This window comes from Catharus ustulatus, chromosome 40 (assembly GCF_009819885.2).
Source record: "Catharus ustulatus isolate bCatUst1 chromosome 40, bCatUst1.pri.v2, whole genome shotgun sequence".
In the NCBI taxonomy this organism is placed as follows: Eukaryota; Metazoa; Chordata; class Aves; order Passeriformes; family Turdidae; genus Catharus; species Catharus ustulatus.
Window position 1 is genome coordinate 54,909 of NC_046260.1, and position 25,212 is coordinate 80,120.

Genomic DNA, 25,212 nt, shown 5'->3' on the forward strand with positions numbered 1-25,212 from the left:
TTTTTTGGGATCTTTTTGGGATTTTTTTTTCAGGATCTTTTTTGGATTTTTTTTTTTGGATTATTTTTATATTTTTTAGGATTTTTTTTAGAATTTGTTTCCAGGATTTTTTTGGGATTTTTGGGGGAATTTTTGGGGATTTTTTTTTACGGGATATTTTTGGGATTTTGGATTTGGGGTTTGGGGCTTTTTTTCAGCTTTGGGCTTTCTTGTGTTTTGGGATTTGGGGTTTTTGGGGTTTCTGGGATTTTGGGATTTTTTTTCAGGTTTGGGAATTTTGGGGTTTTTTTTTGGAGTTTGGGAATTTGGGTTTTTTGGGGTTTTGGGGTTTTTGGGTTTGGGGTTTTGGGAATTTTTGGGTTTTGGGTTTTTTCAGGGTTTGGGGTTTTGGGTTTGGGGTGATTTTTTGGTTTTGGGGTTTCTGGGATTTTGGGATTTTTTCACGTTCAGGAATTTTGGGGTTTTTTGGAGTTTGGAAATTTGATTTTTTGGGGTTTTTAGGTTTGGGAATTTTTGGGTTTTGGGGATTTTTGGGTTTTGGGATTTTGACTTTTGGGTGTTTTTTTGGTTTTGAGGTTTTGGGTTTTTCTGCTTTTAGGGGATTTCAGGATTTGGGATTTTTTTAAATTCGACAATTTGAGCTTTTTAACATTTTCAAAATTTTTATTTTTTAATCTTCCTGACATCCCCACCTCGATTTTGCTGCCACCCCCTCGTTGTCACCCCCCCCCCCCTTGTCCCCTCCCGTTCCCGAATGTCCCCAAATGTCGCAAGAGCCTCCCCTGAGTCACCTCCGGGCGGTGACGTCGCCCTTGCGAAATTTCTGCGGCAAATTTGGGGCCGCTTCCCCTTTTCCCGACACTTTTGGGGTCACGTGGAGGGAGGGGACAGGAGGGGACAGGAGGGGACAGGAGGGGACAGGGACAGGGACAGGGACAGGGACAGGGACAGGAGGGGACACGGCCATGGCGCTCCCGACCTTCATCCCAACGCTGGGTGAGGCCTCTTCTTCCTTTTCCCCAATTTTTCCTTTTTTCTCCCCCATTTTATCCCATCCCCTTTTCAACTTTCCCCAAAATTTCATTTTCTTCCCCCATTTTCCTGCTCGTTTTCCCAACTCTTCCTCTTCTTCTGTTTCATTTTCTCCAATTTTTCTCCATTTTTTTTCCTTTTTTTCCCCCATTTCTGTGCCCATTTCCTCAACTCTTCCTCTTCTAACTCAATTTTTTTCCATTTTTCCCCCAATTTCCCCCAATTTTTCCATATTTTCCCCAGATTTTTGTAATTTTTCCCTCATTTTCCCCCAAATTTCCTCAATTTCCCCCATTTTTTCCCAATTTCCCCAATTTTCCCCCATTTTTTCCAAATTTTCCCCAAATTTCCATCAATTTTTTCCATATTTTCTCCAGATTTTTATCGTTTTTCCCCATTTTCCCCAATTTTCCTCAGGTTTTCCCCAAATTTTTCACAATTTTCCCCAAATTTTCCATATTTTCCCCAGATTTTTGTACTTTTTCCCCAATTTCCCCCCATTTTCCCCAAATTTTCCTCGATTTTCACCTGATTTCCCTCCATTTTCCCCAATTTTTCCCGATTTTCCAAATTTTCCCCCATTTTATCCCATCCCCTTTTCAATTTTCCCTGAAATTTCATTTTCTTCCCCCATTTCCTGCTCGTTTTCCCAACTTTTCCTCTTCTTCTGTTTCATTTTCTCCAAATTTTTCTCCAATTTTTCCCTTTTTTCCCCCATTTCTGTGCCCATTTCCCCAACTCTTCCTCTTCTAACTCAATTTTTTTCCATTTTCCCCTTAATTTCCCCCAATTTTTCCCTTTTTTCCCCCATTTCTGTGATCATTCCCCGACTCTTCCACCTCAATTTTCCCATTTTTCCCCCAATTTCCCCTAATTTTTCCATATTTTCTCGAGATTTTTAAATTTTTTTCCCTATTTCCCTCCAATTTTACCCAATTTTCTCCAATTTTCCCCAACTTTCCCCAATTTTCCATCAATTTTTTCCATATTTTCTCCAGATATTTATCATTTTTCCCCATTTTCCCCAATTTTCCCTAATTTTCCCCAAATTTCCCCCAATTTTTCCATATTTTCCCCATTTTTTTTCTGATTTTTCCCCAATTTTCCCCCATTTTTTCCAATTTCCCCAACTTTTCCCAATTTCCCCCCAAATTTCCATCAAATTTTTCCATATTTTCTCCAGATTTTTATCATTTTTCCCCATTTCCCCCCAATTTTCCTCAGATTTCCCCAATTTTTTTCCCATTTCCCACCAGGTTTTTGTCATTTTCCCCCATTTTCCCCAAATTTTCCCCATTTTTTCCCCATTTTTCCCCAATTTTCCTCACATTTTCCCATTTCCCATCAGGTTTTTGTCAATTTTCCCCATTTTTTCCGCAATTTTCCCCAAATTTTCTCCAGATTTTCCACCATTTTCCCAAATTTTTCCCAATTACCCCCAATTTTTCCATATTTTCCCCAGATTTCTGTGATTTTTTCCCCAATTTTCCCCAAATTTTCCTCGATTTCCACCTGATTTCCCCCCATTCTCCCCAACTTTTCCCATTTTCCCCAATTTTTCCCCATTTTCTCCAATTTTTCCCCAATTTTTCTTTTTTTTCCCCCATTTCTGTGCTCATTCCCCAACTCTTCCACCTCAATTTTTCCCATTTTCCCCCCAATTTCCCCCAATTTTTCCATATTTTCCCCAGATTTTTCTGATTTTTCCCCAACTTTTCCCATTTTCCCCCAATTTCCCCCATTTTTCCCCAATTTTCCCCAAATTTCCATCAATTTTTTCCAGATTTTCTCCAGATTTTTATCATTTTTTCCCCATTTCATCGAATATTTCCCAATTTCCCCAAATTTTCGCCAATTTTCACCTGATTTCCTCCCATTTTCCCCAATTTTCCCCCAAATTTTTCCAAATTTTCCCCAATTTCCACAATTTTCCCCAAATTTTCCCAGATTTCCCCCCATTTTGCCCAATTTCCCCCAAATTTCTATCAATTTTTTCCATATTTTCTCCAGATTTTTATCATTTTTCCCCTATTTCCTCCAAATTTTTCCCATTTCCCCCACGTTTTTCCCAATTTTCCCCAAATTTTCCCAAATTTTCCCAATTTCCACCTATTTTCCCCCAGATTTTTGTAATTTTTTCCCCATTTCCCTGAACTTTCCCTGGATTTTCTTATCTTTCCTCTGATTTTTGTCATTTTTCCACAATTTTCCCCAATTTTTCCCCAATTTTCCCCAAAATTTTTCCCTTTTCCCCATTTTTCCCTTTTCCTTTTTCTCTTTTTTTTCCCACTTTTCCAATTTTTCCATTTTTTTCCATTTTCTCACTTTTCCCACTTTTTTACTTTTCCCTTTTCCCCCCCTTTTTTCCTTTTTTTTCACTTTTCTCATTTTTCTTTTCACCATTTTCCCCTTTTTCCCATTTTTTCCCTTCTCCCATTTATCTTTTTTTTTTATTTTTTACTTTTTTCCCATTTTTTCCCATTTCCCTTTCCCCTTTTTTTTCACTTTTCCCATTTTTTTCACTTTTCCCATTTTCTCAATTTTTTTTTTCACTTTTCCCATTTTTCCCTTTTTTTCCAGCCTCTCTCCCGCTCCTTTTCCCGCTGGCGATGCTTTCAGGTAACGACAAAAATCCGACAAAAATCCAAAAAAAATCCCGATTTTGGTCAAAAAAATTAAAAAAAATCTCAATTTTCTCCATCCCTGCCTCTTAGAGACGAAATTTTTGGGGCCATTTTTGGGTTTTTTTGACCCAATTTGAGCCCAACCCAACCATGGTCATTGTGGATCCTCCTCTGGTTAAAAAAATCAAAATTTTGGTAAAAATTGGGTGGTTCCTCAAAGTTTTCTCATTTTTCTCCAATTTCTTTATTAAAAAACTGAATTTTTGGGTCAATTTTTGGTTTTTTGACCCACCCAACCACAGTCATGGTTAAAAAAATCAGAATTTTGGTAAAAATTGGATGATTCCTCTACATTTTCTCATTTTTCTACAATTCCATCATTAAAAAATGAATTTTTGGGTCAATTTTCAGCTTTTCTGACCCAACCCAACCATGGTCATGGTGGAACCTCTTCCAGTCCCAAAAAATTGAAATTTTGGTAAAAATTGAGTGGTTCCTCTAAGTTTTCTCATTTTTCTCCAATTCCATTATGAAAAAAATTGAATTTTTGGGTCAATTTTCGGTTTTTTTGGACCCAACTCAACCATGGTCATGGTGGAACCTCTTCCAGTCAAAAAAAATCAAAATTTTGGTAAAAATTGGGTGGTTCCTCTAAGTTTTCTCATTTTTCTCCAATTCCATTAAAAAATTTGAGATTTTGGGTGATTTTCGGGTCATTTTTAGATTTTCTGACCCAACCCAACCATGGTCATGGGTAAAAAAATCGGGATTTTGGTAAAATTTGGGTGGTTTCTCTAAGTTTTCTCATTTTTCTCCAATTTCTTTATTAAAAAATTTGAATTTTTGGGTCACTTTTCGGTTTTTTGGACCCAACCCAACCATGGTCATGGTGGAACTTCTTCCAGTCCAAAAAATCTTGATTTTGGTAAAAATTGGGTGGTTCCTCTTCATCTTCTCATTTTTCTCCAATTCCATTATGAAAAAATTGAATTTTTGGGTCATTTTTTGACCATTTTTAGGTTTTCTGACCCAACCCAACCACAGTCATGGTTAAAAAAATCAAAATTTTGGTAAAAATTGGGTGGTTCCTCCAAGTTTTCCCATTTTTCTCCAATTTCTTTATTAAAAAATTTGAATTTTTGGGTCAATTTTTGATTTTTTTGAACCCAACCCAACCATGGTCACGGTGGAACCTCTTCCAATTTAAAAAAATCGAAATTTTGGTAAAAACTGGGTGATTCCTCTCCAAAACATCGAATTTTTGGGACATTTTTGGCTTTTTTAACCCAACCCAACCATGGATTCTCTTCCACTCCCCCCAAAAAAATCACAATTTTGGTAAATTTTGACCTTTTTTCCCCGTTTTTCCCCCGTTTCCCCCCCAGTCCTCCCTCCCCCCGCCCCCGACATCTCGGTGTCGCCGGCCAAGCCGCGGTTCCTCGTCGGCGACACCGTGTCCATCGCCTGCGCCGTGCCGGGCGGCGCCGGGCCGTACAGGATCGCCGGGTTCCGCTTCTCCCACGAGTCGCGCGTCACCGACGCCACCGCGTCCAAGCCGAGATTCGCGCTGACCTTCAACGTCACCGGGCCGCGAGATGGCGGCCACTACAGCTGCGCCTACAGGGTGCGGCAGCGCGGCGGTGACGTCACCGAGTCGGCGCGGAGCGGTGACGTGCTCATCGACGTGCAAGGTTGGGTTGGGTTGGGTTGGTTTGGGTTTGGTTGGGTTGGGTTGGGTTGGGTTGGGTTGGGTTGGGTTTGGTTGGGTTTGATTGGGTTGGGTTGGGTTGGGTTGGGTTTGGTTGAGTTGGGTTGGTTGGGTTGGGTTGGGTTTGGTTATGTTGGGTTTGGTTGTGTTGGGTTTGTTTGGCTGTGTTGGGTTGTTTGGGTTGGGTGGGTTGGGTTTGGTTGTGTTGAGTTTGGTTGGGTTTGGTTTGGTTTGGTTTGGTTGGGTTGCGTTTGGTTGGGCTGGGTTGGGTTGGGTTGGGTTGGTTTGGGTTGGTTTGGGTTGATTGTATTGGTTTTTGTTGAGTTTTTGGTGTTTGGTTGAGGTGCATTGGGTTGTGTTGAGTTTGGTTGAGTTGGGTTTGGTTGGGTTGGGTTTGGTTTGGTTGGGTTGTGTTTGGTTGGGTTGGGTTGAGTTTGGTTGTGTTTAGTTGAGTTGCGTTGGGTTGGGTTGGTTGTGTTGGGTTGGGTTGGGTTGGATTTGGTTGGTTGGGTTGGGTTGGGTTTGGTTGTGTTGGGTTTGGTTGGGTTGGGTTGGGTTTGGTTGGTTGGGTTGGTTTGGGTCTGGTTGGTTGGGTTGGCTGGGTTGGGTTTGGTTGAGTTGGGTTGAGTTTGGTTTGGTTGGGTTGAGTTGGGTTAGGTTTGGTTGGGTTGGGTTGGGTTGGGTTTGTTTGGTTGTGTTGGGTTGTTTGGGTTGGTTGGGGTGGTTTTGGTTGGGTTGAGTTTGGTTGGGTTTGGTTTGGTTTGGTTGGGTTGTGTTTGGTTGGGTTGGGTTGAGTTTGGTTGTGTTTAGTTGCGTTGCGTTGGGTTGGGTTGGGTTGGTTGTGTTGGGTTGGATTTGATTGGGTTGTGTTGGGTTGGATTGGGCTTGGTTGGGTTGGGTTGGGTTGGTTGGGTTGGTTGTGTTGGGTTGGGTTTACTTGAGTTGTGTTGGGTTTGGTTGTGTTGTGTTGGATTGGGTTGGGTTGGGTTGGGTTGGGTTGGGTTGGGTTGGGTTTGGTTGGGTTGGGTTTGATTGGGTTTGATTGGGTTGGATTGGGTTGGGTTGGGTTTGGTTGGGTTGGGTTGAGTTGGATTGGATTGGATTGGGTTTGGTTGGGTTTGGTTGGGTTGGGTTGGTTGGTTGGGTTGGGTTGGGTTGAGTTGGGTTGGGTTGAGTTGGGTTGGGTTTGGTTGGATTGGGTTGGGTTGGGTTGGGTTGAGTTGGGTTGGGTTGGTTGGGTTTGGTTGTTTTGGGTTGGTTGGGTTTGGTTGAGTTGTGTTGGGTTGGGTTTGGTTGGGTTGGGTTGGATTGGTTGGGTTGAGTTTGGTTGGGTTGGGTTTGGTTGAGTTGGGTTGGGTTGAGTTGGGTTGTGTTGGGTTGGTTGGGTTGAGTTGGGTTGGGTTGGGTTGGGTTGGTTGAGTTGGGTTTGGTTGGTTGAGTTTAGGTTGGGTTTGGTTGGGTTGTGTTTGGTTGGTTGGGTTTGTTTGGGTTGGTTGAGGTGGGTTGGGCTGTGTCAGGTTGGGTTGTGTTTGGTTGTTTTGGGTTGGGTTGGGTTGGGTTTGGTTGGGTTGGGTTGGGTTCATTGGGTTTGGTTGGGTTGTGTTGGGTTTGGTTGATTTGGTTTGTTTAGGTTGGTTGGGTTGGGTTGGGTTGGATGGGTTGGGTTGGGTTTGGTTGGGTTGAGTTTGGTTGGGTTTGATTGGGTTGGCTTGGCTTGGCTTGTGTTAGGTTTGGTTGGGTTGGGTTTGGTTGGGTTGGGTTGACTTGAATTGAGTTGAGTTGAGTTGGGTTGGGTTTGATTGAGTTGGGTTTGGTTTGGTTTTTGTTTTTTTAACCCCAAATTCATCTACGTTGAAACCCGATGTTGACTCTTCCACCCGACGTTGACTCTTCCAACCAACCTTGACTCTTCCACCCAATTTGGTGTTTCTATCCCAAAATCCATCGCCGTTGGGACCCAACCTTGACTCTTCCACCCAACTTCGACTCTTCCATCCAACCTTGACTCTTCCACCCAATTGGGGCGTTTCTATCCCAAAATTCATCCCCAGTGACCAAAACTTTGTGTTTTGATCCAACGGCCCCCAAAATCCATCGCTGTTGAGGCCCAACCTTGACTCTTCCACCCAATCTTGACTCTTCACCCAACCTTGACTCTTCCACCCGACCTTGACTCTTCCACCCAATTTGGCGTTTCTATCCCAAAATCCATCGCCGTTGAGACCCAGCCTTGACTCTTCCACCCAACCTTGACTCTTCCAACCAACCTTGACTCTTCCACCCAACCTTGACTCTTCCAACCAACCTTGACTCTTCCACCCAACCCTGACTCTTCCAACCAACCTTGACTCTTCCAACCAACCCTGACTCTTCCATCCAATTTGGAGTTTCTATCCTAAAATCCATCGCCGTTGAGACCCAACCTTGACTCTTCCACCCAACCTCGACTCTTCCATCCAACCTTGACTCTTCCACCCAACCTTGACTCTTCCACCCAACCTTGACTCTTCCACCCAACCTTGACTCTTCACCCAACCTTGACTCTTCACCCAACGTTGACTCTTCCACCCAACCTTGACTCTTCCACCCAACGTTGACTTTTCCACCCAATTTGGCGTTTCTATCCCAAAACCCATCGCCGTTGAGACCCAACCTTGACTCTTCAACCCAACCTTGACTCTTCCAACCAACCTTGACTCTTCCACCCAATTTTGCCTTTTTACCCGAAAATCCATCGCCGTTGAAACCCAACGTTGACTCTTCCACCCAACTGGGGCGTTTCTATCCCAAAATTCACCGCCATTGACCAAAACTTTGTGTTTTGATCCAACACTTCCCAAAATCCATCGCAGTTGAGACCCAACCTTGACTCTTCCACCCAACCTTGACTCTTCACCCAACCTTGACTCTTCACCCAACCTTGACTCTTCCACCCAACCTTGACTCTTCCAACCAACCTTGACTCTTCCACCCAACCTTGACTCTTCCACCCAACCTTGACTCTTCCACCCAACCTTGACTCTTCCATCCAATTTGGCGTTTCTATCCCAATATCCATCGCCATTGAGACCCAACCTTGACTCTTCCACCCAACTGGGGCGTTTCTATCCCAAAATCCATCCTCATTTACAAAAATGTTGAGTTTTGATCCAACGGGGGCATTTTTATCCCAAAATCCGAACTCATGGTCATCCAACGTTGACTCTTCCATCCAACCTTGACTCTTCCATCCAACCTTGACTCTTCCACCCAACCTTGACTCTTCCACCCAACCTTGACTCTTCCACCCAACCTTGACTCTTCACCCAACCTTGACTCTTCACCCAACCTTGACTCTTCCACCCAACCTTGATTCTTCCAACCAACCCTGACTCTTCCATCCAATTTGGAGTTTCTATCCCAAAATCCATCGCCGTTGAGACCCAACCTTGACTCTTCCACCCAATCTTGACTCTTCCACCCAACCTTGACTCTTCCATCCAACCTTGACTCTTCACCCAACCTTGACTCTTCACCCAATCTTGACTCTTCCACCCAATCTTGACTCTTCCAACCAACCTTGACTCTTCCACCCAATTTGGCGTTTTTACCCCAAAATCCATCGCCGTTGAGACCCAACCTTGACTCTTCCACCCAAATCCGCCATTTCTATCCCAAAATCCATCCCCATTTACAAAAATGTTGAGTTTTGATCCAACGGGGACATTTTTATCCCAAAATCCAAATTCATGGTGGTCCAACCTTGACTCTTCCAACCAACCTTGGCTCTTCCACCCAACCTCGACTCTTCCACCCAACCTTGACTCTTCCATCCAACCTTGACTCTTCCACCCAACGTTGACTCTTCCAACCAACCTTGACTCTTCCACCCAACGTTGACTCTTCCAACCAACCTTGACTCTTCCACCCAACCTTGACTCTTCACCCAACCTTGACTCTTCCACCCAACCTTGACTCTTCACCCAACCTTGACTCTTCCAACCAACGTTGACTTTTCTACTCAATTTTTGGGCGTTTCTATCCCAAAATCCATCCCTGTTGAGACCCAACCTTGACTCTTCCACCCAACCTTGACTCTTCCAACCAACCTTGACTTTTCCAACCATTTTGAAGTTTCTATCCCAAAATCCATCGCCGTTGAGACCCAACCTTGACTCTTCCACCCAACTCCACCAATTCTACCCCCAAAACTTTCTCCCAAACCCCACCCAACGTTGATTTTCCCTCTTCCCACCGCAGACCGCCCTCCCCAACCCAACCTGACGGTGGCGCCGTCCGCCCTCACCGTCGAAGGCCAACCCCTCGTCTTCCTCTGCTCCGCCCCTCCCGGCGCCGCCGAGCGCCGCTTCCGCTTCTTCCAGGACGGGCTGGAGGTGGGGGGCGGGCTCCTGGAAGGTTCCGGAAGCGCCGGGGCGCGGCTGAGGGTGGAGAGGAGCGAGCGGAACGGCACCGGGAATTTCAGCTGCGGCTACGAGGAGAGGGCGGAGGGGCGCTGGATCGCGTCCTACGCCAGCGACGCCGTGGCCGTGGAGGTGGAGGGTGAGTTTGGGGGGAGAAAGGGGGATTTTGGGGGAATTTGGGGGTTTGGGGGGAAAAATTGGGATATTTTTGGGGTAAATTTGGGGTTTTTGGGGAAAAATTTGGGATTTTTGGAATAAATTTGGGGTTTTTGAGGGAAAAAAATTGAATTTTTAGGGATTAATCTGGGATTTTGGGGGGAAATTTGGGTTTTCTGGGAAAAATTGGGATTTTTTGGGGAAAAATTTGGGATTTTTTGGGGTAAATTTGGGATTTTTTGGGGAAAATCAGGGATTTTTTTTGGGAAAAAATGGGATTATAGGGGAAAATGTGGGGTTTTGGGGGAAAAAAAGGGATTTTTGGGGAAAAAAATGGGATTTTTGGGGAAAAATGGGATTTTGGGGGAAAATTTGGGTTTTTTGGGGAAAAAAATTGGGATTTTTGGGGATTAATCTGAGATTTTTGGCAAAAAATTGGGATTTTTGGGGGAAAAATCGGGATTTTTGGGGAAAAAAAATCCAGGATATTTGGGGAAAATTTGGGATTTTTTGGGGAAAAAATTGGGATTTTGGGGAAAAAAATGGGATTTTTGGGGAAAAAAATTGGGATTTTTTGGAAAAAAATGAGATTTTGGGGGAAAATTGGGATTTTTTGGGGGAAAATTGGGGATTTTTGGGGAAAATTTGGGGTTTTGGAGGAAAAAAAAAGGGATTTTTAGGGAAAATTTTGGATTTTTTGGAGAAAAAAATGGGATTTTTTGGGGAAAAATGGGATTTTGAGGAAAATTTGGGATTTGTGGGGAAAAAGATTGGGGTTTTTGGGGATTAGTCTGGGATTTTTGGGGAAAAATTGGGATATTTTGGGGAAAAAAATGGGATTTTTGGGAAAAAAATGGGATTTTGGGGAAAATTTGGGATTTTTTTGGAAAAAAATGGGAGTTTTTGGGAAAAAAATGGGATTTTGGGGGAAAAAATGGGGTTTTTTTGGGGAAAATTTGGGTTTTTTGGGGAAAAATTTGGGATTTTGGGGGATTAATCTGGAATTTTTGGGGAAAATTTGGGATTTTTTGGGGAAAAAATGGGGTTTTTGGGGAAAAAAATTGGTTTTTTTTGGGGAAAATTTGTGATTTTTGCAGAAAATTTAGAATTTTTTGGAAAAAGTTTGAGATTTCTGGGGTAAATTTGGGATTTTTGGGGAAAATTGGGGATTTTTTGGGGAAGAAATGGGATTTTTAGGGATTATTCTGGGATTTTTGGGGAAAATTTCAGAATTTTTGGGGGAAAAAATGGGATTTTGGGGGAAATCAGGATTTTTGGGGAAAAAATTGGGATTTTTGGGGATTAATACGGGATTTTTTTGGGGATTAATCTGTGATTTTTGGGGAAAATTTGGGATTTTGGGGAAAAAAATTGGGATTTTTGAGAAAAAGATCCAGGATATTTGAGGGAAATTTTTGTGATTTTGGGAGAAAATCTGGGATTTTTGGGGAAAAAAAATGGGATGTTTTTGGAAAATTTGGGATTTTTTCGGGAAAAAATGGGATTTTGGGAAATAAATCTGAGATTTTGGGGGGAAATTTGGGATTTTTTGGGGAAAAAAATTGGGATTTTTTGGAGAAAAAATGGGATTTTTGGGGAAAAAATGGGACTTTTGGGGAAAATTTGGGATTTTTTGGAGTAAATTTGGGGTTTTGGAGGAAAAAAAAAGGGATTTTTAGGGAAAATTTTGGATTTTTTTGGAGAAAAAAATGGGATTTTTTGGGGAAAAATGGGATTTTGAGGAAAATTTGGGATTTGTGGGGAAAAAGATTGGGGTTTTTGGGGATTAGTCTGGGATTTTTGGGGAAAAAAAATTGGAATTTTTGTGGGAAAAATTGGGATTATAGGGGAAAATTTGGGGTTTTGAGGAAAAAAAGGGATTTTTGGGGGAAAAAAAGGGATTTTGGGGATTAATCTGCAATTTTTGAGGAAAATTTGGGATTTTTGGGGAAAAATTGGGTATTTTTTTTTAAATTTTGGATTCTTGGGGAAAATTTGGGAATTTTGGGGGAAAATTTGGGATTTTGGGGGAAAATTTGGGATTTGGGGGGAAAAAATGGGATTTTTTGGGGAATAAATGGGATTTTTGGGGAAAAAAATTGGGATTTTTTGGAGAAAAAAATGGGATTTTTGGGGAAAAAATGGGACTTTTGGGGAAAATTTGGGATTTTTTGGAGTAAATTTGGGGTTTTTGGGGAAAAAATTGGATTTTGAGGAAAATTTGGGATTTTTGGGGGAAAAAATTGGGATTTTTGGGGATTAATCTGAGATTTTTGGGGAAAAATTGGGATTTTTTGGGGAAAAATTGGGATTTTTTTGGGGAAAAAAATGGGATTTTTTGGGAAAATATGGGATTTTTGGGAAAAATTTGGGATTTTTTGGAGTAAATTTGGGGTTTTGGGGAAAAAAATGGGATTTTTTTGGGGAAAAATTGGGATTATAGGGGAAAATTTGGGGTTTTGGGGAAAAAATGGGATTTTTTGGGGAATAAATGGGATTTTTGGGGAAAAAAATTGGGATTTTTTGGAGAAAAAAAAGGGATTTTTTGGGGAAAAATGGGACTTTTGGGGAAAATCTGGGATTTTTTTGAGTAAATTTGGGGTTTTTGGGGAAAAAATGGGATTTTTGAGGAAAAATTGGGATTTTTTGGGGAAAAAATTGGGATTTTGGGGGAAAATTGCGGGTTTTGGGGAAAAAAATGGCATTTTGGGGGAAAACTGGGATTTTTGGGGAAAAAATTGGGATTTTGGGGGGAAAATTTGGATTTTTGGGGGGAAAAAATAGGATTTTGGGGGGAAAAAATTGGGATTTTTTGAAAAAAATGGGATTTTGGGGGAAAGTTGGGATTTTGGGGGAAAAATTGGGATTTTTTTTGAAAATTTGGGATTTTGGGGATTAATATGGGATATTTGGGGATTAATCTGGAATTTTTTGGGAAAATTTGGGATTTTTTGGGGATTAATATGGGATTTTGGGGGAAAAAAATGGGATTTTTATGGAAAAATTGGGATTATAGGGGAAAATCTGGGGTTTTGGAGAAAAAACTGGGATTTTTTGGGGATTAATCTGTGATTTTTGGGGAAAATTTGGGATTTTTGGGAAAAAATTGGGATCTTTGAGAAAAAATCCAGGATATTTGGGGGAAATTTTTGTGATTTTTGGGAGAAAATCTGGGATTTTTGGGGAAAAAAATGGGATGTTTTCGGAAAATTTGGGACTTTTTCGGGAAAAAATGGGATTTTGGGAAATAAATCTGAGATTTTGGGGGGAAATTTGGGATTTGGGGGGAAAAATTGGGATTTTTTGGGGAATAAATTGGGTTTTTGGGGAAAAAATGGGATTTTTGGGGGAAAAAATTGGGTTTTTTGGGGGAAATTTGTGATTTTTGGGGATTAATCTGCGATTTTTGGGGATTAATCTGCGATTTTTGGGGAAAACATTGGGAATTTTTGGAATAAATTTGGGATTTTGGGGGAAAATTTTGAATTTTTTGAGGTAAATTTGGGATTTTTGGGGAAAATTTGTGATTTTTGGGGAAAATTTGGAATTTTTTGGAAAAACTTTGGGATTTTTGGGGTAAATTGGGATTTTTTGGGGGGAAATTTGGGATTTTTTGGGGAAATTTAGGATTTTTTGGGGAAAAAATTGAGATTTTTGGGGATTAATTTGCGATTATGGGGGAAAAATTTGGATTTTGGGGAAAATATGGGATTTTTGGGGAAAAAAATTGGGATTTTTAGGGATTAATCTGGGTTTTTTGGGGAAAATTTGGGATTTTTGGCCATAAATCTGTGATTTTTGGGTATAAACTTGGGATTCTTGGGGATTAATCTGTGAATTTTGGGGTAAATTTGGGATTTTTGTGTCAAAACCCAACCAGGGTCATGGTGGAACCTCCTTGGGTCAAAGAAAATCAAAATTTTGGTAAAAATTGATTGGTTCTTGTCCATCTTCCCATTTTTCTCTGTTCCCATCTCCAAAAAATTGAATTTTTGGCACCATTTTTACCCTTTTATGACCCAATTTGAAACAAGGAAATTGTGGAACCTCCTTGGGTCAAAAAAATCAAAATTTTGGTAAAAACCCAAATATTTCCCCACCTTTTCCACCTCCCTCCTCCCACCCAAAAAATCCAAATTTTGGGGTTCATTTCCCATAATTCCATTTTTCCCAAAAACGCCTAAATTGGAAAATCACCGATTTTGACGATTTTGACCCAAAATTTGGTTTTTTTCCCCCCGATTCCAGCCCCGTGCCCGGCGCCGGCGCTGTGGGTGGAGCCGCCCTCGGGCGTGGTGGCCTCGGGTCACCGAATCCGTCTGGGCTGCGCCGCCGCCCCGCGACGCTTCCGGCGCCGCTTCCGGTTCTACCGCGACGGCGACGTCATCAACGGTGATGACGTCATCGGTGACGTCATCGGGAACGGGTCGGAGCTGTTGATCCGGGAGGTTTTCCAGAATTTCTCCGGGAATTTCAGCTGCCGGGTGCTGGAGGAGGTGGGCGGGGCCTGGGTGGAGGCTCCGCCCAGCGGGGGCGTGGCCGTGGTGGTCAGGGGTAGGTGGGGGAAATGTGGGGGAAATTTGGGGGGTTTTGGGAAAGGGAGGGGGGGAGGGGAGAGATGGGGGGTGGGGGGTGTGGTCATGACCACTGACCAGTGACCACACCCACTGACCACTGACCACATCCAATGACCACACCCACTGACCACTGACCACACCCACTGACCACACCCAGCGACCATAACCTGTGATCACTGACCACGCCCATTGACCACACCCACTGACCAATGACCACGCCCATTGATGTCACCCATTGACCCCACCCACTGACCCCACCCACTGACCATAACCTGTGATCACTGACCAGAAGCACTGACCACACCCACTGACCACTGACCACACCCACTACAGTGACCACACCACTGACCACACCCACCCCACTGACCATTCCCACTGAGCATCAACCACACCCACTAACAACTGACCAATGACCACACCCACTAACCACACCCACTGGTCAATGACCACACCCACACACTGATCACACGTATTGACCACTGGCCACACCCATTGCTGTAAGCACTCCAACTGACCACACCCATTGACCACACCCACTGACCACACCCACCCCAGTGACCACTGACCACACCCATTGACCACTCCCACCCCATTGACTGACCACACCCACTGAGTATTGGCCACACCCACAGAGTACTGACCACACCCACTGAGTATTGACCACACCCACTAACAACTGACCACATCCAGTGACCACACCCACTAACCACACCCACTGACCACTGACCACACCCACGGACCACTGACCGTACCCACCCCACTGACCCTCAAATGACCACACCCACACCACACCCACTGATCACACCCACTGACCCCACTCACTGCAGTGACCACACCCACTGACCACTCCCACAGCACTGACCACACCCACTGCTGTAACCACTCCAACTGACCACACCCATTGACCACACCCACCCCACTGACTGACCGCACCCACTGAGTATTGACCACACCCACTGAGTATTGACCACACCCATTGATCATTGACCACACCCACTGATCATTGACCACACCCATTGATCATTGACCACACCCACTGATCATTGACCACACCCATTGATCATTGACCACGCCCACTATTGACCACACCCACTGAGTACTGACCACACCCATTGACCACTGACCACACCCACTGATCATTGACCACACCCACTGAGTATTGACCACACCCATTGATCATTGACCACACCCATTGATCATTGACCACACCCACTGATCATTGACCACACCCACTGAGTATTGACCACACCCACTGAGTATTGACCACACCCATTGATCATTGACCACACCCACTGATCATTGACCACACCCACTGAGTATTGACCACACCCACTGAGTATTGACCACACCCATTGATCATTGACCACACCCACTGAGTATTGACCACACCCACTGCAGTGACCACACCCACTGAGTATTGACCACACCCACTGAGTATTGACCACACCCATTGATCATTGACCACACCCACTGATCATTGACCACACTCATTGATCATTGACCACACCCACTGAATATTGACCACACCCACTGACTGACCACACCCATTGACCAGTGACCACACCTACTGAGTATTGACCACACCCACTAATCACTGACCACACCCACTGAGTATTGACCACACCCACTGACCACACCCACCCCACTGACCCCACCCCTCTCTCCCCAGCCCCTCCCCCCCAGCCCCTCCTCCTCCTCACCGCCCCCTCCCCCTCCCCGGACGGTTCCGGCTCCGGAATTTCCCTCACCTGCCTCGTCCCCTCCGGCCACTCCGGCCACTCCGGCCACGTCCGGCGCCGCTTCCGCTTCTACCGCGACGGCGCCGAGGTCAGCGCGGGGCCGCGGCCGCAGCTCTGGGTGGACGCCGCGGACACGGCCGGAGCCGGGGCCGGACGCTTCAGCTGTGGATACGAGGAGGAGCTGGAGGGGGGATGGGCGGCGTCGCCGATCAGCGCCGGCGTGGACGTGCCCGGTGAGCAACGGAAAAATTCGGATTTCGTCCCAAAAATTGAGCTCCAAGGGCGTAAAATTCATTGAGAGATTGAGATGTGAGAAATTCTAAAATTTTTCCTAAGTTTGGCTCAGTTTTCCGCAAAATTTTGTGAAAATTTCACAAATTTTTACCCAAAATTGAGATTCAAAATATCCAATATTTCCCAAGAATTGAAATCCTAAATCCACAAATTTTACCAAAAATTGAGACCCTAAATACCAAAATTTCCTGAAAATTGAGATCCTGAATCCCAAAATTTCCCAAAAATTGAGATCCTGAATCTCCAAATTTCCCAAAAATTAGGATTCTAAATCTCCAAATTTCCCAAAAATTGAGATTCTAAATCCCCAAATTTCCTGAAAATTTCAGCTCCCAAATCTTCAAATTTGTCCCAAAATTAAGACCCAACATCCCCAAATTTCCCAAAAATTGAAATCCTAAATCCCCAAATTTCCCCAAAATTGAGATCCAAAATCTACAAATTTCTACCAAAATTGAGCCCCAAATTCCCCAATATTTCCCCAAAATTGAAATCCTAAATCCACAAATTTACTCCAAAAATTGAGACATTAAATCCCATAATTTCCCCCCAAAAAATGAGATTCTAAATCCCCAAATTTCCCCAAAATTTCAGCTCCCAAATCTCCAAATTTGTCCCAAAATTAAGGCGCAAAATCCCCAAATTTCCCAAAAATTGAGTTCCAAATCCACAAATTTACTCCAAAAATTGAGACCTTAAATCCCAAAATTTCCCAAAAAATGAGCCCCAAAATTGAAATCGTAAATCATCAAAATTTCCTTGAAATTGAGATCCTAAATCCAGAAATTTTTACCAAAATTGAGCATGAAAATCCCCAAATTTCCACCAAATCTGTGATCCTGAATCTCAAAATTTCCCAAAAATTGAGATCATGAATCTACAAATTTCCCAAAAATTGAAATCCTGAATCTCCAAATTTCCTGAAAATTCAAATCCTAAATCCACAAATTTTTTCCAAAATTGAGTCCTAAAATCCCCAAATTTTCCCAAAATTGAGATCCAAAATCCACAATTTTTTTACAAAAATTGAGCCCCAAAATCCCCAAAATACACTGAGAAATTGAGATGTGAAAAAGTCAAAAATTTCCCCCAAATTTGTCTCAGTTTTCTGCAAATTTTGTGAAAATTTCCACGAAATTGAGATCCAAAATTGGCAATTTTTTACCAAAATTGAGCCCCAAAATCTCCGAATTTCCCAAAAGTTGAGATCATGAATCTACAAATTTCCCAAAAATTGGGATTCTAAATCCACAAATTTCCCAAAAATTGACCCCCAAAATCTCCAAATTTCCCAAAAATTGAGTTCTTAAATCCCCAAATTTCCACAAAATTTCAGCTCCCAAATCTCAAAATTTGTCCCAAAATTAAGATGCAAAATCCCCAAATTTCCCAAAAATTGAGTTCCAAATCCACAAATTTACTCCAAAAATTGAGACCTTAAATCCCAAAATTTCCCAAAAAATGAGCCCCAAAATTGAAACCGTAAATCATCAAAATTTCCTTGAAATTGAGATCCTAAATCAGAAATTTTTACCAAAATTGAGCATGAAAATCCCCAAATTTCCACCAAATTTATGATCCTGAATCTCAAAATTTCCCAAAAATTGAGATCATGAATCTACAAATTTCCCAAAAACTGAAATCCTGAATCTCCAAATGTCGCAAAAATTGAGATTCTAAATCCACAAATTTTCCCAAAATTCAGATCTTAAATCCACAAATTTTTTCCAAAATTGAGCCTTAAAATCTCCAAATTTCCCAAAAATTGAGTTCTTAAATCCCCAGATTTCCCAAAAATTGAATTCCTGAATCTCCCAATTTCCCAAAAATTGAGATCCAAAATCTACAAATTTTAACCAAAATTGAGCCCCAAAATCCACAAATTTCCCAAAAATTGTGATCCTGAATCTCCAAATTTCCCAAAAATTGAAACCTTAAATCCCCAAATTTCCTGACAATTGAAATCCTGAATCCCCAAATTTCCTGAAAATTCAAATCCTAAATCCACAAATTTTCCCACAAATTGAATTCCTAAATCCACAAATTTTCCCCAAAACTGAGTTCTTAAATCCTCAAATTTTCCAAAAATTGAGATCCAAAATCCACAGATTTCCCAAAAACTGAAATCCTGAATCTCCAAATTTCGCAAAAATTGAGATTCTAAATCCACAAATTTTCCCAAAATTCAGATCCTAAATCCAGAAATTTTTACCAAAATTGAGCCCCAACGTCTCCGAATTTCCCAAAAATTGAGATCCAAAATGCCCAAATTTTTACCAAAATCGACCTCCAAAATCTCAAATATTTCCCCAAAATTGAAATCCTATATCCACAAATTTCCTGAAAATTGAGATCCTGAATCCCAAAATTTCCCAAAAATTGAGATCCTGAATCTCCAAATTTCCCAAAAATTGAAATCCTAAATCCACAATTTTCCCCCAAAACAGAACTCTTAGATCTCAAAATTTTCCAAAGATTGAAATCCTGAATCTCTCAATCTCCCAAAAATTGAGATCCTAAATCCACAAATTTTTACCAAAATTGAGCCCCAAAATCCCCAAATTTTCCCAAAATTGAGATCCAAAATCCACAATTTTTTTACAAAATCTGAGCCCCAAAATCCCCAAAATTCACTGAGAAATTGAGATGTGAAAAATTCAAGATTTTCCCTAATTTGGCTCAGTTTTCTGCAAATTTTCTGAAAATTTTCACAAAATTGAGCTCCAAAATCCCCAAATTTGTCCCAAAATTAAGATCCAAAATCCCCAAAATTTTCCCAAAAATTGAGCGTCAAAATCCCCAAATTTCCACCAAATTTGTGATCCTGAATCCCAAAATTTCCCAAAAATTGAGATCATGAATCTACAAATTTCCCAAAAATTGGGATTCTAAATCCACAAATTTCCCAAAAATTGACCCCCAAAATCTCCAAATTTCCCAAAAATTGAGTTCTTAAATCCCCAAATTTCCCAAAAATTGAATTCCTGAATCTCCCAATTTCCCAAAAATTGAGATCCAAAATCTACAAATTTTAACCAAAATTGACCCCCAAAATCCCCAAATTTCTCAAAACTTGAGATCCAAAATCCACAAATTTTTACCAAAATTGAGATCCAAAATCTCTGATTTTCCCAAAAATTGACATCCTAAATCCACAAATTTTCCCCAAAATTGAACTCCCAAATCCCCAAATTTCCCAAAATCGAGATCCAAAATCCACAAATGTTTTACAAAATGTAACCCACAAAATCCCCAAACTCACCCCAAAAATTGAACCCCAAAACTGTAAAATTCACTGACAAATTGAGATGTGAAAAATTCAAAATTTCCCCCAAATTTGTCTCAGTTTTCCCCAAATTTTGCGAAAATTTCCACAAAATTCAGATCCAAAATCTCCAAATTTCCCAAAAATTGGGATTCTAAATCCCCAAAATTCCCCAAAATTTCAGCTCCCAAATCTCCAAATTTGTCCCAAAATTAAGACGCAAAATCCCAAAAATTCCCAAAAATTGAGATCTTGAATCTCCAAATTTCCACCAAATTTGTGATCCTGAATCCCCAAATTTCACAAAAATCAAGATCCAAAATCCCGAAATTTCCTGAAAATTGAGATCCTAAATCCACAAATTTTCCCCCAAATTGAGCCCCCAAATCCCAAAATTTGCCAAAAATTGAGCCCCAAAAACTCAAATTTCCCAGAAATTGAGACCCAAAATCCCCACAATTTGGGGGATTTGAGGAAATTTTGTGGTTTTGTGGTTTTGGGTTTTGGGGTTTTTTGGGTTTGGGATTTTGAGGTTTCGGGGGTTTTTGGGTTTTGGGTTTTTTGGGTGGGAGAGTTTTGGGTTTGGGGTTTTTTTGGGGAGGATTTTGGGGAAATTTTGGGCTTTTGGGGTTTTTTTTGTTGGATGGTTTTTGGGTTTTGGGAGATTTGGGGGGTTTTTGGGGAGGGTTTTGGGGTTTTGGGGAAATTTTGATTTTTTGGGGGGGAGGATTTTGGGATTTGGGGGTTTTGGGTCTTGGGGGTTTTGGGGGGATTTGGGGATTTTTGGGGGAAGGTTTTGGGGTTTTTAGGTTTTGGGTTTTGGAGAAATTTTGGGGATTTGGGTTTTTTGGGGGATGGTTTTGGGTTTGGGGTTTGTGGGTTTTTGAGAATTTGGGGTTTGGGTTTTGGGGGTTTTGGGGTTTGGGACAATTTTGGGAGTTTGGGTTTTTTTGGGGTTGGTTTTGGGTTTTTAAAGTTTTGGGTTTTGGGTGTTTTGGATTTGGAATTTTTTTGAGAGATTTTCGGTTTTGGGGAGATTTTGGAGTTCAAGGTTTTTGGGGGGTTTTGGATTTTGGGGTTTTGGGGAGATTTGGGGGGTTTTTTGGAAGATTTTGGGTTTTTGAGGTCAGATTTTGGGGCTTTTGGGATATTTGCTCACTCAGAGGTTTTTTGAGGGAAAAATTTTGAATTTTTTGGGGTATTTTGGGCAGTTTTGGGGTTTTTTTTTGGATATTTGCTGACCCAGGGAAATTTTTTTGGATTTTTTAATTTATTTATTTTTAGGTTGTTTGCTGCCTCAGGGAATTTTTGGGGGGGTGAAATTTTGGGTTTTTTGGGACATTTACCGACCCAGCATTTTTTGGGTGGTTTCAGGGATTTTTTTTGGTATTTTCTACCCCAGGGGTTTTTTTTGGGGTGAATTTTTATATTTTTGGGATATTTCCTGACCCAATTTTTTTGTTTGGGATGGGAAATTTTGGGTTTTTTGGGATATTTGCTGACCCAGAGCTTTTTTGAGGGAAAAATTTTGAATTTTTTGGGGTATTTTGGTCAGTTTGGGATTTTTTTTTTTGGGATATTTGCTGACCCAGGGGAATTTTTTGTTTTTATTTTTTTGAATTTATTTTTAGGTTGTTTTCTGGGTCAGAGATTTTTGGGGGGGGTCAAATTTTGGTTTTTTTGGGACATTTGCCGACCCAGAATTTTTTGGGTGATTTCAGGAATATTTTTTTGGTATTTTCTGCCCCAGAGATTTTTTTGGGGTGAATTTTTATATTTTTGGGATATTTCCTGACCCATTTTTTTTGTTTGGGATGGGAAATTTTGGGTTTTTTGGGATATTTGCTGACTCAGAGGTTTTTGGAGGGAAAAATTTTGAATTTTTTGGGGTATTTTGGTCAGTTTGGGATTTTTTTTTTGGGGATATTTGCTGACCCAGGGGAATTTTTTGTTTTGTTTTGTTTTTTATTTATTTTTAAGTTGCTTGTTGCCTCAGGAATTTTTTGGAGGGAGTCAAATTTTGGGTTTTTTGGGATATTTGCTGACCCATGGGGAATTTTTGGGGTCAAATTTTGGTTTTTGTGGGACATTTGCTGACCCAGAATTTTTTGGGTGGTTTCAGGGATTTTTTTTGGTATTTTCTACCCCATGGGGTTTTTTTGGGGTAAATTTCTGTATTTTTGGGATATTTCCTGACCCATTTTTTTTGTTTGGGATGGGAAATTTTGGGTTTTTTGGGATATTTGCTGACTCAGAGTTTTTTTGAGGGAAAAATTTTGAATTTTTTTGGGGGTATCTTGGCAGTTTTGGGTTTTTTTTTGGGATATTTGCTGACCCATGAGGAATTATTGGGGTCAAATTTTGGTTTTTGTGGGACATTTGCTGACCCAGCATTTTTTTGGGTGGTTTCAGGAATTTTTTTGGGATATTTTTTGCCCCAGAGGGGTTTTTTTGGGTGAATTTTTATATTTTTGGGCCATTTCCTGACTCAATTATTTTGGGGGCGGGGCTTCTCACCCCCAGCTCAGCTCAACCTCCTCCCATTGGTCGTCGGCGGCGTGGTGGGCGTGGCCTCGCTGATCCTGGCGCTCCTATTGGCTGCCTGGCTGTGCCGCAGGAGGAGGGGTCAGTGGGGGAGGGGCGGGGTGGGGTTCACCCCAAAATTCTCCCCAAAATCCCCAAAATTTTAACCCCAAATTTCCCCAAAATATAAAAAAATTTGCCCCAAAATCACCAATTTGAAACCAAATTTTTGTAAAAAATTTCCACATTTTAACCAAATTTCGCCAATTTTAACTCAATTTTTCCCCTTTTTAACCCAAATTTCACAATTTTAAATGAAATTTCACCCTTTTAATACAAATTTCCCCATTTTAAACTCAAATTTTCCCATTTTAATTCAAATTTCCCAATTTTAACCCCAAATTTCCCCATTTTAATTTAAATTTCCCCATTTTAACCCAAATTTCCACATTTTAACCCCAAATTTCCCATTTTAACCCAAATTTTCCCATTTTAACTTGAATTTCCCAATTGTACCCCAAATTTTCCCATTTTAATTCAAATTTCCCCATTTTAATCCCAAATTTCCCCATTTTAATTCAAATTTCCCCATTTTAACCCAGTTTTCCCCATTTAAACCCAAATTTTACATTTTAATTCAAATTTCTCCATTTTAACCCAAATTTCCCCATTTTAACCCCAAATTTTCCCCACTTTAACCCAAATTTCCCATTTTAATTCAAATTTCCCATTTTAACCCCATATTTCCCATTTAAATTCCAATTTTCGCATTTTAACCCAAATTTCCCCATTTTAACCCAAATGTTCCCATTTTAACCAACATTTCCCCATTTTAACTCAAATTTCCCCACTTTAACCCCAAATTTCCCCATTTTAACCCCAAATTTCCCCATTTTAACCCAAATTTCCCATTTTAACCCCAAATTTTACATTTTAAACCCAAATTTCCCCATTTTAACCCAAATTTTCCATTTTAATTCAAATTTCTCATTTTAAGCCCAAATTTCCCCATTTTAACCCCAAATTTCCCCATTTTAATTCAAATTTCCCCATTTTAAACTCAAATTTCCCAATTTTAACCCCATATTTCCCCATTTTAACCCAAATTTCCCCATTTTAACCCAAATTTCCCCATTTTAATTCAAATTTCCCCATTTTAACCCCAAATTTCCCATCTAAATTCCAATTTTCCCATTTTAACTTGAATTTCCCAATTGTACCCCAAATTTCTCCATTTTAATTCAAATTTCCCATTTTTACCCCAAATTTCCCCATTTTAACCCCAAATTTCTCATTTTAAACACAAATTTCCCCATTTTAACCCAAACTTTCCCATTTTAACCCAAATATTCCCATTTTAAATCCAAATTTCCCCATTTTAACCCCAAATTTTACCATTTTAAATCCAAATATTCCCATTTTAAATCCAAATTTCCCCATTTTAACCCCAAATTTCCCAATTTTAATTCAAATTTCCCCATTTTAATTCAAATTTCCCCATTTTAAACTCAAATTTCCCCATTTTAACCCAAATTTCCCCATTTTTTTCCAAATTTCCCCATTTTAACACCAAATTTTTAAATTTTAACCCCAAATGTCCCCATTTAAACCCAAATTTCCCATTTTAACCCCAAATTTCCCCATTCTAACCCAAAAATTCCCATTTTCACCCCAAATTTCCCCACTTTACCCCAAATTTCCCCCATTTAACCCAAATTTTCCCCATTTTAAACCCAAATTCCCCATTCTAACCCAAAAATTCCCATTTTAACCCCAAAATTCCCCATTTTCCCCCATATTTCCCCTTTTGCCCCCAAAATCACCGAATTTGCTCCAAATTTCCCATTTTCCCCAAATTTTTCCCCATTTTGTCCCCAAACCCGATCCCAAAACCCCCAATTTCCCCAAAATATCCTTTTTTCATCCCAAAAATCCTCAATTCGCTCCCAAATCCATTTTTGATGTTTTTCAAATTTCTGTTTTTTCTCCAAAATGAATTTTTTTGCCCAAAATGTCGGATTTTGTCCCCGATCCAGGGGGTTCCCGCTGGCGGGGGCTGAGCCCCGGCGACGACACCGGGACCTTGTCCATGGGGGAGCTGGAGGTGGCCACCTGAGCCAGGCCACGCCCACCAAAATGGCCGCCGGTGCTGCTGGGACCACGCCCACCAAGATGGCCGACAACGTGCTGAGACCACGCCCCCAAAATGGCGTCACTGCCACATCCACAATATGGCTGACAGAATAAAGCTTGCAGCCTCAAAATGGCTGACAGTGTGCTGAGATCACGTTTCCAAAATGGCGTCATAGACCACGCCCACAATATGGTTGACAAAATAAAGTTTGTACGCTCAAAATGGCTGACGGTGTGTTGAGACCACGCCTCAAAATGGCTGCCAGGTCAAAGATCATGCCTCTAATATGGCTGACAGAATGAAAATTGCACCCTCAAAATGGCTGACACTGTCCTGAGACCACACCCCCAAAATGGCATCATAGACCACGCCCACAAAATGGCTGACAGAATAAAGTTACACTCTCAAAATGGCTGACAGTGTCTGAGACCACGCTTCCAAAATGGCGTCATAGACCACGCCCACAATATGGCTGACAAAATAAAGTTTGTACGCTCAAAATGGCTGACGGTGTGTTCAGACCACGCCTCAAAATGGCTGCCAGGTCAAAGGTCATGTCCTCAAAATGGCTGACAGTGTGCTGAGATCACGTCCCTCAAAATGGCGCCAAGACCATGACCCAAAATGGCTGCCAGGTCAAAGGTCATGCCCTCAAAATGGCTGACAAAATAAAGGTCACACCCTGAAGAAACCAAAAATGACCCCAAAATGACCAAAAATTTGCCCAAAATGAGATCCTGAAATGGCTCCAAAATTACAA

General features: G+C 41.3%; 2 protein-coding genes across 2 annotated transcripts; one reads left to right on the forward strand and one right to left on the reverse strand.

Moving 5' to 3' along the window:
- The first annotated feature begins 716 nt into the window (after positions 1-716).
- On the forward strand, positions 717-24,769 carry LOC117010260 (alpha-1B-glycoprotein-like). Its single transcript, XM_033084553.2, has 8 exons — positions 717-996; positions 3,613-3,651; positions 5,042-5,347; positions 9,604-9,903; positions 14,169-14,478; positions 16,330-16,469; positions 22,319-22,420; positions 24,355-24,769. The coding sequence occupies exons 1-8, from the start codon at positions 765-767 to the stop codon at positions 24,432-24,434; spliced, it is 1,509 nt and encodes a 502-aa protein (XP_032940444.1). The 5' UTR covers positions 717-764; the 3' UTR covers positions 24,435-24,769.
- On the reverse strand, positions 7,359-9,507 carry LOC117010215. Its single transcript, XM_033084510.1, has 5 exons — positions 9,415-9,507; positions 9,290-9,331; positions 8,619-8,936; positions 8,229-8,439; positions 7,359-7,900 (listed from the first exon to the last, which is right to left on the reverse strand). Exons 1-5 carry the CDS (start codon positions 9,494-9,496, stop codon positions 7,561-7,563), a joined length of 993 nt encoding a protein of 330 aa, XP_032940401.1. The 5' UTR covers positions 9,497-9,507; the 3' UTR covers positions 7,359-7,560.
- Positions 24,770-25,212: the final 443 nt, after the last annotated feature.

Bases quoted from the DNA above. Each gene is read 5' to 3' on its own strand.
- LOC117010260 (XM_033084553.2), top strand. From the start codon at position 765: ATGTCGCAAGAGCCTCCCCTGAGTCACCTCCGGGCGGTGACGTCGCCC. The intron at 9,904-14,168 runs GTGAGTTTGGGG...CCCCGATTCCAG, and splicing joins CGTGGCCGTGGAGGTGGAGG to CCCCGTGCCCGGCGCCGGCG. The intron at 16,470-22,318 runs GTGAGCAACGGA...TCTCACCCCCAG, and splicing joins CGCCGGCGTGGACGTGCCCG to CTCAGCTCAACCTCCTCCCA.
- LOC117010215 (XM_033084510.1), bottom strand. From the start codon at position 9,496: ATGGATTTTGGGATAGAAACTTCAAAATGGTTGGAAAAGTCAAGGTTG. The intron at 9,332-9,414 runs GTTGGGTCTCAA...GGAAGAGTCAAG, and splicing joins GGTTGGGTGGAAGAGTCAAG to GTTGGGTGAAGAGTCAAGGT. The intron at 7,901-8,228 runs GTTGGGTCTCAA...TGAAGAGTCAAG, and splicing joins GGTTGGGTGGAAGAGTCAAG to GTTGGGTGAAGAGTCAAGGT.